This window comes from Alligator sinensis, unplaced genomic scaffold, assembly GCF_000455745.1.
Source record: "Alligator sinensis unplaced genomic scaffold, ASM45574v1 scaffold602_1, whole genome shotgun sequence".
NCBI classification, from domain to species: Eukaryota; Metazoa; Chordata; order Crocodylia; family Alligatoridae; genus Alligator; species Alligator sinensis.
The window spans coordinates 1,367,976-1,382,936 of NW_005841976.1; the positions used below are offsets into that span (position 1 = coordinate 1,367,976).

General features: G+C 40.7%; 1 protein-coding gene across 1 annotated transcript in view; it reads right to left on the reverse strand.

Annotated features, from left to right (window-relative positions):
• LOC102385662 (protocadherin Fat 3) overlaps positions 1-14,961 on the reverse strand; it is a 641,364-nt gene that overhangs the window by 502,571 nt on the left and 123,832 nt on the right. Inside the window, 1 exon segment of the mRNA XM_025200838.1 lies at positions 2,554-5,862. Within this exon segment, the coding sequence (XP_025056623.1) occupies positions 2,554-5,845 (3,292 nt within the window). The 5' untranslated portion in view covers positions 5,846-5,862.

Sequence of the window (14,961 nt, forward strand, 5' to 3'; positions counted from 1 at the left end):
CTTACCTTCACAAATTTCTGGAAAGATGGTGGATAAGCTAATAGAGCGAGTCACTTTAAAAGTGACAGATTAACTGCGCTAAAAATAAACAAACACCTATCACTTTGTACATTAATTCAACCTGTGATTTGAGCTCTTCATTACAGCTAGGAACCTGATTTATCATTTGACAGTTTTTAGGCTGCCACCAACCCAATAGTAAAGCTCTAATGAGCTCTTCTAATTGAAAGAACTGGCCATAGGCTGTGGAACGGGGTGGGCCACCCAGGCCATGGCCCAACCAACTTTTAGCACATTAATTTATATAACCCACAAATGCACAATTGTCATTCTGGTTAAAACTGTATAGCTATTTTTTTAACTGCAAAGCTAGCTAAATTAACGTGCTAAAAGTTGGTCGGGCCATGGCCCAGGTGGCCCACCCCATTCCATGGCCTATGGAACTGTCAAGTTCTACCCTAAGGTTACAATGGTGTAAACATCTGGAGGAATTCCCAAACTACCTGTATTTCATAGATTTCATAGACATTAGGGCTATTTATTCTGTACATATCCCTGAGGGCAATCAGGAAACTTGATCAGCTTTCTGCATAGCCCTGAAGAGGGACTGGGTTATAATAAAACTCTGTTTCTTTGATTAGTGAGGGAAAAGAGGTCCAATAGACATATCAATATGCAATGTTAACTACAGGTGCAACTGAAGGGAAAATGTCTTTTTTACAATGCTCTGTTTCAAGGTAATCTTTCAAAAAATTCTAAAGAAGTGTTGAATACAATAGAGCTTTGGCTTCTATTTTTAAATATGTTTTCAAATAAATGAAAATGATCATATTTATTTTTTTTAAATAAATCCTATCCTAGAGATTGTTGTAATCATCAGTTCAAGAAAGCAATTAAGCAAGGGCTTAATCTGAAGGACATGGTAAATCCCCTGCTTAACTGTTTTGCAGAACTGGACCCGAATATCAAATCATTTAAACTATTTGGGGCATAAGCTAAAAATAATCATTTAGTTAAAGGAAAATGTCAATGTTGCACTAATCAGCTCTTCTGAAAGACTGCTCCCTCCTTAATTGTCCTCACTTCAGTGAATAAATATTAAACCTTGAAATTCCTAGAATTTCATAAGCTGTAGTAATTGCCTTTAAATGGACCTGTTTAGCTAAGCCCCATGCAACTTAGTAAGAATATAGGACAACATTTTCAAATCCAGGCACCTGAAACTAAATTTCTAAATCTATTTTTAGTTGCCCAAATCAATGATACACAAGCACTCTAGTTGCCATCTACTGTAATGAAATGTGTAGGGGCTCAGCCCTTCTGAAAATGAGATTTTATTAACAGCTTTAAATATGGATTCAAGGTACAAAGTTTGAAGTAGATTGGGCACAAGTGTCTGTGTACAACTTCAGTATATAGGCTCAAAGAGAGGAAAAATGTTTTCAGTGCTTTGACTTTATACCAGATCAATAACTTCTAGAATACTGCCTGTGTTTCATAATGTTAGGTTTAGACTTTTGCTATTTGATTAAAAACTTTGAATTTGCCAAAATATACATTTTAAGCTCATGCTTTAATACCTCTTTCTGAATGAAATGTGTTAGAAAAACAAGTAGACTGTTTTCTTAAACCACAACAAACCCACAAACTCAACATATCTTAATGTAATTTTGTAAGATGTGCACTAATGTTTTCCAATTTCCTCACTTAATCTAACTGCACAGCTGTACTGTTACTGCCAACTGCTATTAGATAGTTAAACAGCCAGTTAGCTCCTAAACTGTGTTTTACTACAAAGCTTCTCCTACTCGATTTTTACAATGTTTTATAATGACCAGGGTGTTGCAGTTTAAACCGTTAAAATCCTTATATCCTTAATGCAAGGAGCACATCTCTCCTATTTTATACCAGTATTCACACATTTCCACACTGCTTAACATTACCTATTAAAACAAAGCATGGTGTAGTGTATTGTTTCAAGTAACTGACTGCTGCTGAAAAATGACAGCAAGCCATTATTAAGACCAAGATTACAACACACAAATTCTTTCATCCTAAAACCTATTTCACACACATTTATTTTCATTGATTTCAACCTTTTAGTCAAGGTCCAGAGTGCAGACACAGTCAGTGGAGGTGACCTGCGCAATTTACAGTCATCAACAGATAATGGTAAATCCCCCGCTTAATTGTTTTGCAGAACTGGGCCTGAATATCAAATCATTTAAACTATTTGGGCCGTTATAAACAAATAATATAATGGAGGCATTGCATAACCACTGCTGCTTTTCAATGGGAGTCACCACAGGTTAACTACAAAGTAATGCATATTATTTCACACACCTTGTGTGATGGAGGTAACCAAGAAATCAATTCATGTCATTGCCTGGAACCTTTTTTTATTTATAATTTTATCTTTCCTGTTATGAAGAGCTGAACTTGTGTTCCATTATGAACTGAAATAATTACCCCCTAGTTTTACTCTTGCAGTCATTTTTTTTTTTGAAGGTTAAAGAAAATTGAAAAAATTAAACCATCTTATTACAAACTTACCAGTTTCTTCATCTATGCTAAATCTTCCAAGGCCACTGCCATCCCTGATGGAATACTGGATCTCCCCATCCCTTCCAGAGTCATCATCCCGTGCTACCACTTGCAAAACACTTGTTCCAATGCGGGAGTTCTCCTTTACAGATCCAATGACAGCAAAGTCAGGAAAATAAGGGGTGTAGAGATTTTCATTAACATCTACCACTTCCACCTCCACAAAAGAAACAGAAGAAAGAGACACTGGACGTCCTTTGTCTTTTGCACGCACAGTCAGGTTATAGAACTGCTGTTTCTCGTAATCAAGTTCTTTGTTCAAGCGGATGGCACCACTTGCTTTGTCTATCTCAAATCGCCCATTGTAATCATTCACCAGCGAGTAACGTACTTGACCTCCCAAGCCAAGATCTGGATCATGAGTTTCTAACCAAGCTATCACGGTGCCAACTGGCAGATCTTCAAGAACTTTAACACTGTAGCTGGATGGTATAAAAGCTGGAGAACAATCGTTTACATCATCCAAAAAAACCTTCAGCGGCACAACAGAAAATTGTTGATGGCCATTATCCGATTTGTCCCTGGCCTCTATTTTTAGTGTGTAGTTTGCTTTTGATTCTCTGTCTAAATGATCAGCTACATAAACTACTCCAGTAGAACTATTGATGGCAAATTGCTTCGTATCTGTCAATACCGAGTAAGTCACTTCCCCATTGGATCCTAGGTCTTTATCTCTGGCTTCAACTTGGATGATCTCTGTACCAAGACTAGTACTTTCTAAAATATTAACCAAGTAACTGTCCTGCAAAAAAATAGGCCTGTTGTCATTTGCATCCCCAACTGTTACAGTCAGTAGCCTCCATGTAGATTTCTGAGGATTACCTAAATCATAAATTGTAATATTAAGGAGATACAGCTCTGTTTTCTCACGGTCCATGGGCATAAGAACTTTAAGCAGTCCTGTCTCCATGTCTATGTCAAAGCAACTATCTGTGTTACCATCAGAAATTGTGTAGACAACTTTCCCATTAAAGCCAGAGTCTGCATCATATGCCTTTATCCTTAGGATGCTAGCACCAACAGGCAGGTCCTCCATAACCATTACTTCAGAAGGAAAGGACTTATCAAAGTGGGGAGCCTGCCTGTTCACTGAATAAAAATCAAGGAAACCATCTTCCAAATTCAGCTTCACATTTGCTTTTGCCTTTTTGAGTAATTTTTCTGCTAGCTTCTGAGCAACCCTAGTTTCTCTACAGCTAAAGGTCTTTGAGGACACTTTGCCATGGACTACTGAAATGTTGACAAACATGGCATCAGCAAAATTCTCTCCATCAGTAGCTGTTATTTTAAGGGCAAAATTGTTGTTCTTTACGCCAGAATTAATCAAAGATTTTTTAAGTTGCAGAACACCAGAGTCAGGATTTAAATAAAAAATTCCAAGCTCATTTCCAGAGATTATTTTGTACTTCACCAGTTCTAGCTCATCTATATCTATTGCAGAAACAGCAGTGATGTGACCACCAACAGGAAAGTCAGATGAAATGACTCCCTGACATGCCACTTTTTCAAACAAAGGTTTGTTATCATTGACATTTCCTATGAATATTGTGACATTAACCTCACTTTCATGACGATATGGTGACCCCCAGTCTGAGGCTCTGACAATGAACCTATAGCTCTCTGGAGAGGATTCAAAATCCAGTTCTTCAGATGTGCTAATAATACCAGTAAACTGGTTTATAGTAAATGGCAGTGAATTCAGACTGGCAATGCTGTATGTTATATATCCATTTTCTCCCCTGTCCTTGTCAAATGCTGAAACAGACAGAATGGTGGTTCCCACAGGAACACTTTCATTGATGAAAGAGCTATATGAAGGCTGTTTGAACTCTGGAGTGTGATCATTGACATCTTCTAACCTGACAATAACTTGAGCTTTCAAATCACCACCTTTGCTTACCACTTCCAATTCATAGAGTTCCTTTTCAATGATTTTCAAGGGATGAGCAGTGGTAATAAGCCCTGTCCTGGGATTAATTTTAAAAAATTCAGCATCCAGATTAGGAGATATTCTATAGTCCATGCCCTGTGGTTCAGGTGTCAGCTTCACTATAGCAACAACCACTCCAGGAGGGGAAAACTCACTGATTGACACATCATAGACTTCTTTTTCAAACTTTACTGGGACACTTTCTCTTTTGGGACTAGCAATATGGACCATTTTAACGGCAGAAAACTTCTGAGGAGATCCTTTGTCCTTTGCTTGGAGAGTAAGGTTGTAACCATATGGGAAGCTGTCCCAATCTATAGGCTTTCTCTCTTTGATTTTGTACTCATTAATCCACTTACCCTCCTTAGCCAGAATGAACTGCTCTAATGGGTCTCCAGCTACAATAGAAACAGATTCAATCTCCCCATTAGCGCCTTCATCTAGGTCATCAATGTTAACAACTGCATATGCCGGTTCCTTGTCTGATGGAAAGGGTACATGAGTTACCACAGTTATAGTTGGGGCATGTTCATTTATACGTTCAATGTGAACATAAAGCTTGGCAGTACTGCTTACTCCATTGTTTCCATAAAGTTTCATCCCACGGTCCACAGCCAGAATTTCAAGGTCATACCTGTTTTTCTCATCATAGTTCAATCGGCCACTTAAGGAGATAACTCCACTGGTTGGATGAACTGAAAAGAGCTCAACTTTGTTTTTGAAGTAGTAATAGAATTCACCATTGGACCCAATGTCTGCATCTGTTGCTGTCACCTGTGCAATACTAGTCCTTAAGGGAGTGCTTTCTGCTATTGTGACAGAATATGTGGTTGGGGAAAACAAAGGCCTTAGATCGTTCATATCTAAAACCTGGATATTCACTTTTGCCCATGCTTCTAAGTCCTCTCCTCTGACAGACCCTTTAACTATCAATAAATAGTTGTCTTGGATTTCTCTGTTTAAGATAGCAGAATTCCCACCTTTAGTTCTTATTCTTAGGAAACAGAAGTCAGCTATTATGACCTCCTCTGCTTTGAAAAAGCCTTCTTCATCACCAGACACTATCCTGTATTTGATGTCCCAAGAAAGATCTGCCAAGGTGATGCCCATTCTAGTTTTGCTGTTGACGTAGGTCCTCGCAGCAGAGTTTTCGTACACAGTAGCATTGTAAACGGAATGCGTAAAGTGAAAGCCGAGTGGTATTGTCCCTTGGAGTCCCTGGCAAACACTGGCCAACAGCTTGACAAGCAGTAGGGTGAGGCAAGACAGGGGGGGCCGTGTGCCTGACCAGCAGACCATATTCACCTCCATCACATCATTCTTTTATCCTAAGGAAAAAAAAAAGATAACTGATCAGAGAGAAAGTGAGAGGGGAGAAATGTGTGCTGAAAAGTATCTCAAAACTATTTCATTAATTGGATAGAAAATAAAATACATGGAACCAGAGTAATGACTATATAGTAAATTTAGAAGAACGGAGGAAAGGAAGATTGGTTCATTATTGCTGCTGTAATATAATGCCTGTAATGGTAGTATACAACAGTATGATATATAAACACACCACTGTATCATCGTACCTACTGGTTTATAAGCAACAGGAAATCACTAAGAAAAAAATAAATAAAGCATAGCCACACGTAGACATGTCATCCAAAATAATCATCACAGTGACATTAGCAAAAACAAAACACAAAGTAGGGGATTTTAAGTCTTATTTAATAAAGTATGCATCCCTAGTCTGACACTTGACATAGTGCTGTAACTAGTAACTGTTGCTATTGTATACAGTTCTTTTTAAAGCTTTATTTAATACAATAGTCCCTAATTCTTAAATGTGACTCCGGAATTTGTAACTATTTCATCAAATGATGAAATAGTGTTTCATGATGATAGTTTTTAAAAAGGTTTTCAACAGGTGCTTTCCAAAGGGGTTTGGATAATCAAGGGATGCACAGTACAATTATACATATAATGGTATGGAGGGCAAATGTCATCCAACCTTAGACACATAGTCCTGAAAGATAAGATGGTCACTGATTATACCCATAAGGGAGCAGCAATACATAAAATACTGATCAGTTTATTAATCTAATGTATTTGCTTACAAATGAAAATCTTCATTAAGAATAAACTTAAGATTTCTTAATTGAAAATCGTAGAATCATATAAAACTAGCATTGGAAGGGACCTCAGGAGGTCATCTAGTTCAACCCCATGTTCAAAGCAGTACACCTTCCAAACGGATCATCCCAGCCAAAGCTTTGTCTACTTGGATCTTAAAAACCTCCAAGGATGGAGATTTAACAACCACTCTGGGTAATCTGTTCCAGTGTTTAACGACCCTCCTAGTCAAAAAAATTCTTCCTAAAATGTAACTTAAACTTCCCTTACTGCAACTGGAGATCATTGCTCCTTGTTCTGTCATCTACAACCACTGAGAACAGTCTAGCTCCATCCTCTTTCGAACCCACTTCAAGTAGTTGAAAGCCATTATTAAATCCCCTCTCGGTCTTCCCTTCTCTAGACTAAATATGCCCAGTTCCCTCAGCCTCTCCTCAGAAGTCATGTCCCCCAGCCCCCGAACCATTTTAGTTGTCCTGTGCTGGACTCTCCAATTTGTCCACATCCTTTCTGTAGTGAGAAGCCCAAAACTGCACACTACTCCAGATGTGGCCTCATCAGTTCTGAATAGAGGGGAAGAATCACTTCCCTTGCCCTTCTGGCAACACACCTACCAATGCAGCCCAGCATGCTGTTAGCTTTCTTGGCAACAAGGGCACACTTTTGAACATATATGAACACATATGCAGGTATGTACATGCATAGACACACACAAACACAAACTAGAGTATGATGTAAAAACTGAGGTTGCAAAGCGAAGCACCCAAAGTAAGTGTTCAAGTCAGAAACGCCGAAGTTTAGCCTGGTTCATAAAATGTTACCTCCTCATGCATATGCATTTCAGTACAGTCTGTAATTACAGGATCCCATACTATTCATTGTGTATGTTAGATAATGCACAGTGAATAGGGAAGCAATTCAGTATTTTTATTTGCACTGTTCAGGAGTTGGCCGTTGCCCTGTTCAGCGTACACTATCCAAGTTCTGTTATTCGTAAGACAGGTCCTGCAGACTACTGACTCATACACCACAAATTGTCCTTTCTAACTAATGAGACTTTAATGGAGTCTCAGTTATACTGGCATAATTTATGAATCTCAAGATTTCCAACATGGTATTGTGAACAGAATGTGACAGTGGTTAAGGCAGGCACAACTCCATCTTATTCAATATATATCTATGTCTTGTTCACTACACAGATCACCTTGCACACAATATTTTTAGATCCAGCTATTAAAACATTCAAGATTTCATGCATATATGCATGCACGCACGCATGCATGCACGCACACATTTCCAGGTTTTTGGTAAAATAATTAAATGTATTGAGCCACATGGTATTTCGAGTATATTTTGATAGTGTAAGAATGATATTGTAGCAAAATGGTCCAGATATTATGCAAAGGCAAGGATTTCTTAGCGTGGTATCTTTTATTGAGCCAACTGTATAGTTCGGACAGAGTTAGATCAGCTTTCAAATGCAAGACAATCTTCATCAGATCACCTACAAATCAGAAGACCTGATGAAGACCATCTAGCATTCGAAACCTCATCTAACACTGTCCCAAATACACAGTTGGTGCAATAAAAGATATCACTCTAAGAAATCCTCACCTCACGTATATTTTGCTTATTTGTCACCATCACATCACACATTTTGAATTTGTACAAAGTGTTTGTTAGTTAAGACTTTTAAAAAAGGACAAGATTTATAACATGTATTTTTAAACATCATGAGAATCACGATCTAATGACACCTCCTCCCTGCTTGATAAATGGTTCCTTTAATTTTTTTGGCAAATGCATCAGGAATTTTTATTTAAAATTCACTAATAAGAATGATTCTGTTTCTCGAAGTCCCAGGATGTGGTGACAAAACAAATATGTTTTCTCACTACAAATCCAGAGACATGAGTTCATGCCTTGCTCTGGATTTCTGGGTCGACCAGGGCCAATGTAAAATGGACATCAGGTCCACTGGGCAGGGGAAATCATCAGATGTGATGATAACCTCAATGCGCCCTTCCATGTCCTGAGCTATGGAACCTGATGTTCTTGAGCCACACTACCCTAGTATACCACCTCTGCTTGACCCACAATCTATCTAAATCAGAGATGCTCAACCACTGGCCCACGGGCTAGATTCAGCCCATGGCACTGTGTCATCCAGCCCACAGGTCTCCCCACAGGTCCAAACATTTGCTGGTGGGGAAGCAGTGACACTACTTCACTGCTGCCAAGTTTCCAGAGCCATGGAGAGCCCCAGGCCCAGGCTCTGTTCACTGAATCAAGCACTAAATTCCAGCATGCAGGGTCAGGCAAGTGCAGTTCTGGGCCCCAGGATCCAATCCTGTTGTGGGGGGTCAGGAAGAGGTGATTTTAGGCCGCCAGGGCCCAATCCCAAGCATGTGAGGGCAGGAAGCTGCACTGGCCTTCCAGGACCCAAATCCACTTCACACTCAAGGGACAGGGTGGTGCTGGGCTCCTGGGGTCCAATCCTGGCATCCAGAGGAAAGAGGGACAGCACAGGTGCAGGGGTGATAGGGAGTGGCACAGGGGCCCCAGGGCCCAGTCCCAATGCACGAGGCTGGATCTGACCTGCAGACTGCTCCTGAGCCACTCATCTAGCCTGTGGGGCCAAAAAGTTGAGCATTACTGATCTAAATGAACAGGAATCTTTCCATCAACTTCAGGGGCTTTGAACCATGCTCAGAACAAACACAACACATGAAAACAGGTGGTTTTTCAGGCACACTGGGAAGCCTTGGAGTAAACTGCTGCAAATTACTTTCCCTGCTAGTACTGAAAATCCAAGAAAGTCACTTTTAAAAGACAATTCCTAAAGACCCCCTTGCCCAATGTTTTTATTGTTATGGAAAGGAAAAAAAACATATTTCAAGTTGCTGGAAATTATACAAAAGTCCATGCTAGAACTCAGCATGGGAAGGTTTGTGAAAAGTTGCTAGTAATGACAGGGGTTAATTTAAGTTTCCATGTAAATTCAATACCCACTAAGAGATTTACAAACTTTCTGTGTTTTAAAAATGAATTCAAGTTAGAGTTATTGATTCTAATATAATTGTATAGCTACTGAACTTCTAAGTGCTAATGCCAATCAATTTATTGCACTGTTATAATGGCCATACAAAGCACTTAACTTCCTGATCCTGCAGTCTATATTCCACTGCCTACCACAGTATTCCATAACGTTTGATCAATTCTCCCAAGTGTTTATCAAGACATAAAGATTTAAAGATCGTTATTTTCTGTACCTTTCCCCTTCTGTTTTTTCAGGGCCCTCCCCCCAACCCTTTTATTTTTTTAAGCAAAAGATGATATCATCCAGTGTCTGGATTTGGTATCTTCAGGCACGGGACAGAAGCCCCTCTACAGAAAGATCGGGATCCTTCTGTAATTTAGAGATGAGTTAATTCATTCTGTACATATTAGGCCTGTGTGAAGCAGCTAGTATACGCTTCAGATTCGGCCGATTCGGGGGACAGTGATTCGATTTGGTCAGGCAGGGCAGTCATGGGGGGCCGGGGAAGGGGGGGGGGCATGGGGCAGGGGGGGGAGCAGGGAGCAGGCAGGGGATGGGGCCTGGCAAGGGTTCTCCCATGGCCCCCTCCTCCAGCCCCTACTTACCAGCTGCAGCTCCCTGCTGCAACAGGCAGGGACTGCCCAAATCACCGAAGCTCTCCGAAACTTTTCCAAATCAATTTGGAGAGATTCGAATCAATTAAGACCTTTTTATTGGTCCCCTGATTTGATTCAGATTTGGAGATTCAGCTGCTGAATTGGGCTGAATCTCCTCCGAATCGAATCAGCACCCGAAACTAGCACAGTCCTAGTGTCACACAAATAAAATAATCTCTCATGTCACACAAATAAAATAACATTCATGCAGCCATGTGCAGAATGTGCAGTTTCTTAATGGAAATATGCTTCAGGAATTTGTAAGTTCTAGTTTCCTCAAGGTTACATTGCCTTCTGATACAGTTAAGATAGCATTTTCTCCACTGGTGAGGAAAGATGTGTTTTTTATTGTGATTTCATTCAAAGATTGAACATCTGATATTTTTTCATCACCATAAACATCTTTCAAATCATTTCAAGAGGGTGAAAAATTGATGGCCCCTTATTTTGAGTGGGCTTTTTGAGATTAATGAAGGGTACTAACATAAAAAGATACTGCTTTAACTTAGCAAGTGAGACAACATTGTAATCAGGCATTATAATGAATAACAAAGTAATACCAAAATGAAAGGCTATGCTTCTCAGCTGGTATGATACTGTTCAAATACTAAACAGGCCAGCTTCTATTTTATTGCCTTTGTCACTAAGGGATTTAAAGTCTCTCTCCCCTGCATTGTCATAATGGCCTCTACCCATTGCTCAAAAAGAGCCTCATGCCATGTGAAGAAATTTCAGGTTTCCAATAGAAACCAATGTTGTTTCAGCTAAACAGAATGGCTTGATTTTGTGGCAACTCTGCAGCTCACAGCAATACATCTCTTTTGAGGAATGTAGTGAATAGCAGTAATCCGTTTATACCTAGCCTGGTGATCTGGTTGTCACTTTGGGCACGTCTACACGTGCATTAATGTACTTTAGTAAATGTGTATTAAATCCAGTACCTCCATTGTGAGATACGAGGAAAATGTGCATTAGGCTGTCTTAATGCACATCAACTGACGAGCATAGTTTTTTAGTGATGCTTAATGTGTACAAACTTATTTTAATGCAAATAAACTAAATAGCACATTTTTCAGTGATGCATTAATGGGCATTAAAATAAGCTAATGCGTATTAAAGCATATGTGTAGGATCACCCTTTAAGTCCCCACAATAAGTTTCCTTCAGCTGGTTTCTCTCTGCCACACATCCACCTGATGATTATTACCAAGGATCCTAGAAATCCATCTGTCATGGAAAAAATAGAGAATTTACCTTTTTAAAGAGAATCTTTAGAAATTGCCAGAAAAAAAAATTAAAACTTACTGAAAATAAAATGCTGGCTCCCCAGTGGGAGCCAGCACTTACACAGCTACTGTGGCAGTCTACCAGAGGAGGAGAAGCTGCCGTCATTCAGGGAAGCAACCAAGATGGTGGCTGCCCTCTCCTTTCTCCAACGCTGACTGGCCAAGAGGGCTGCCTGTTGTACAACCCCACCCTTCTCTGCCAATCAGGGGTAAGGGGTGGTCACACATGAATAGCTGCCCTCTTGGCCAGTCAGTGGCAAGGAGCAGGGTCACTGTTGGGCCCCTCAGACAATTAGCATGGTGGAGGGCCTCACCGTGAAAAAAAAGTGTGTTTTTTCAGATAATTTTGTGGAATTTTTATCACAGAAACTAGGATCTCTAGTTATTACACACTTAAAACAAAGTGGTTCTTTGTTTCTGCAAACACTGGGATGAGTTTCCCTCCAGGTTGCTGTATTCTCCAAAGGGAGGAATGTTCATGAAAGTATACCATCAGAAATATTAATGAAAGAATATGAGAACCTACCACAATCCAGAGAATACATTATGCCGAGTCTGTATGTCACAGGTCAATGTTGAAAAAGCAGGTGACAAAACCCACTCTCAGTTACACTGCTGTCAACTCAGTGTAATTCCAATAATAAAGATGTAGTCACTCTGGATTACACCAGGATGTGTGTCAGAATTTGATGTCAGGGCCTAATATTTTGCCTAGAAAAACCCCCATGCAAAATAGTTCCCTTCCCCTCCCCCCACCTTTTAAAAGGTTTTGTTTTTGGGGGGTGTTTTTTGGCAGACTATATTCAGTAGCTAGATAATCAGCTACATGGCAAAATATGAAGATTAGACAATTACAAAGAAATGTCCCCCAACAAACTAGTTGGAATAATAAACGCAAAACACTTAAAAGCATAGGTGCCACAGTTGGATCAATCATTCCTGATGCATTGTGTTGCTATGGTCTCAAGCTTGGTTTGCAAAAGGCCATGAACATTTGTCACGACAGAAATAACAATTACCAGCTCCAACTCAGAATGACATGAGCTCTTGGCTCTTCCACAACAAATTCAGAATTATGCATATAAAAATCGCCAATGACTGCACAATAGCAACACTTTCTTTCTAAGCTGAGACCCTGGGCCCAATTCCTCCCAGACACATGTCCATTTTTGCCAAATATTTGCCAATTTGATTTTGGTTTAGTCACCTCTCTCTCCCCTACTCTGCATCCTTCTGGATTTTCAGTATAGTCACAGCCAGTAGATTCCCATCCTCACCCCCATGCTCATCATAACTGGGCAGCAGTTTCTATTACATAACTTTAAAATCAGGGATGTCAACTGTTCAATCAATGGGCTAAATTCAGGGCGCACAGGCTAGGGAAAGGCATTATACGTAAACTGGTTTAAATGATCAGAAACTGGTTTAAACCTGTAACAGAACAGCTGTTCAGTGCAGATAAACCAGTTTGAAAATGGCTGAAACCGGTTTGAGATAAACCTGGTTGAATGTAGCATAAGACTTAACTGATATGGCTCAAACCCATTTATGCAATGTCTGTACCAGACCCCTTCCTGGTTTAAGTTAAACCAAACTCCCCCAGCACCCTAGCATGCTCTCTGGGCTACGCTGTCTGCTCCACAGTGGGGCTGGCCCCATCCCTCTTCTCCCTGGCTGCAGCTCAAGCAGAGACTGCAGGCATCTGCCTGCCTTCCCCCTGCTCCCCCCCTCCCCACTAAGCAGGGATCCCCCCTTCCCCTCTGCCTTACACAGACACCTCTCAGCATTAGCTAGCATACCACATGTTGGCTATAGTCCGTGCTGTGACAGATGGGACAAAGGCAGACAGGACTATGTCCTTTTTGGAGCTAATCAACAGGTAGCTGGTAATGTCCCTTCTTGGAATGTTCCCGTCCTTAGAAAAAGTTGTTTAAGAAGATCTTGAATTAATAAGAGGGGCTTTGTTTTCTGATGGGGTGTTAAATGCTGATAACAAAGCTGATAAATGCTCTGTTATCAAGGGTGGGGGGAATCCCTCCCTAATCACAGCGTCCTGCCAGGGCCTGGCCATACCCCTCCTCAGCTCAGCACTGTGAAGGGAAAGGGGGCTGCTTTAGCACCCCTTAGCTTCTAGACTGAGCCACTGTAGGCATGTGCCTGCATTTCTGGGATGTCTGTACAGTTACAAACTGGTTTACCCTAGCCAGGTTAGACTAACCTGCAAAGACTGAATCAATTCAGTCTCAGGCTATTTGACTGCCTGTCCCTAGCCACAATAACTACCCTGGATGAACTGCACCACACAATGGCATGTGCTCTGGGAGACATGTTACACATGGTGCCTGCTGCAGCCTATCCAGGACCTGTGCTATACACAGCACTCACAGGCATTGCATGAAGGATGGGTCCTGGACTGGCTGAAGCAGGCACCATGTGTGGGACAGTTCTGGTACTGCTGGAGCCCATGCTGCATTGAGCCAGGGTGGCCATCACATGCAGTGCAGTTGCTGCTCTGGCCAGATGGAGCTCTAGGTGGTACCACATGTCCTGGAGCAGGTATTCCAGGAGAAGGGGTGGGGTAAAGGGAGAAGGGCCAGGGGCGCAATCTAGCTTGCAGACCACCCCACACCACTCATTCAACCTAGGAGGCCAGATTACTTTTACACCCCTTCTTTAAGTGGCATGAGGCTGATGGCTTTTTGTCCTATGCTAAGATATGTATGGATGGTGCTCAGTAAGCATTACAGATCCTAGTCATACACAAGGCCCAATCTGATCCAGCCACTCTCCATTCCACCTTAGTATCAGGGCTTTAACAATTACTAAAACTGTCCTGAACACAAACATACCTTGCCAGGAAGCTAACTATAACACTTAATGCTGTGGTCTAAACTTTTTTAGACTGAAGGCACCCCACAAAATATACCACATCTTACTTTACCAGAATAATTTTTCTATTGCAAAAAACTCAGACCACAATAAATCAGAATGTTTTTCTTAATATTATAAATTTCTATTTGAAACCCCTGAGATTATCTTGTGAATCATGTTTGCACATGTAACAGTGATAATTTTGTGCAGCACCCCTGAAAGGATCTCAAGCCACCCCAGGATTCCCTGGTTGAGACTCACTGACTTAATGCATTATTTAATCAATCTTCACAACAGGTAAGTGCTATTAGCAGAGAAATGGAGGCAGTGCTAATGACCCATTCAACTAACACTATTACTTGGTATCTCGTTAGGGAAAATGCTTCCTATCCTGCAGTATCTTCAAAACTTTGGGTTTAGATCAGATAGGATATGTACTGTAGTTTTTCCCTA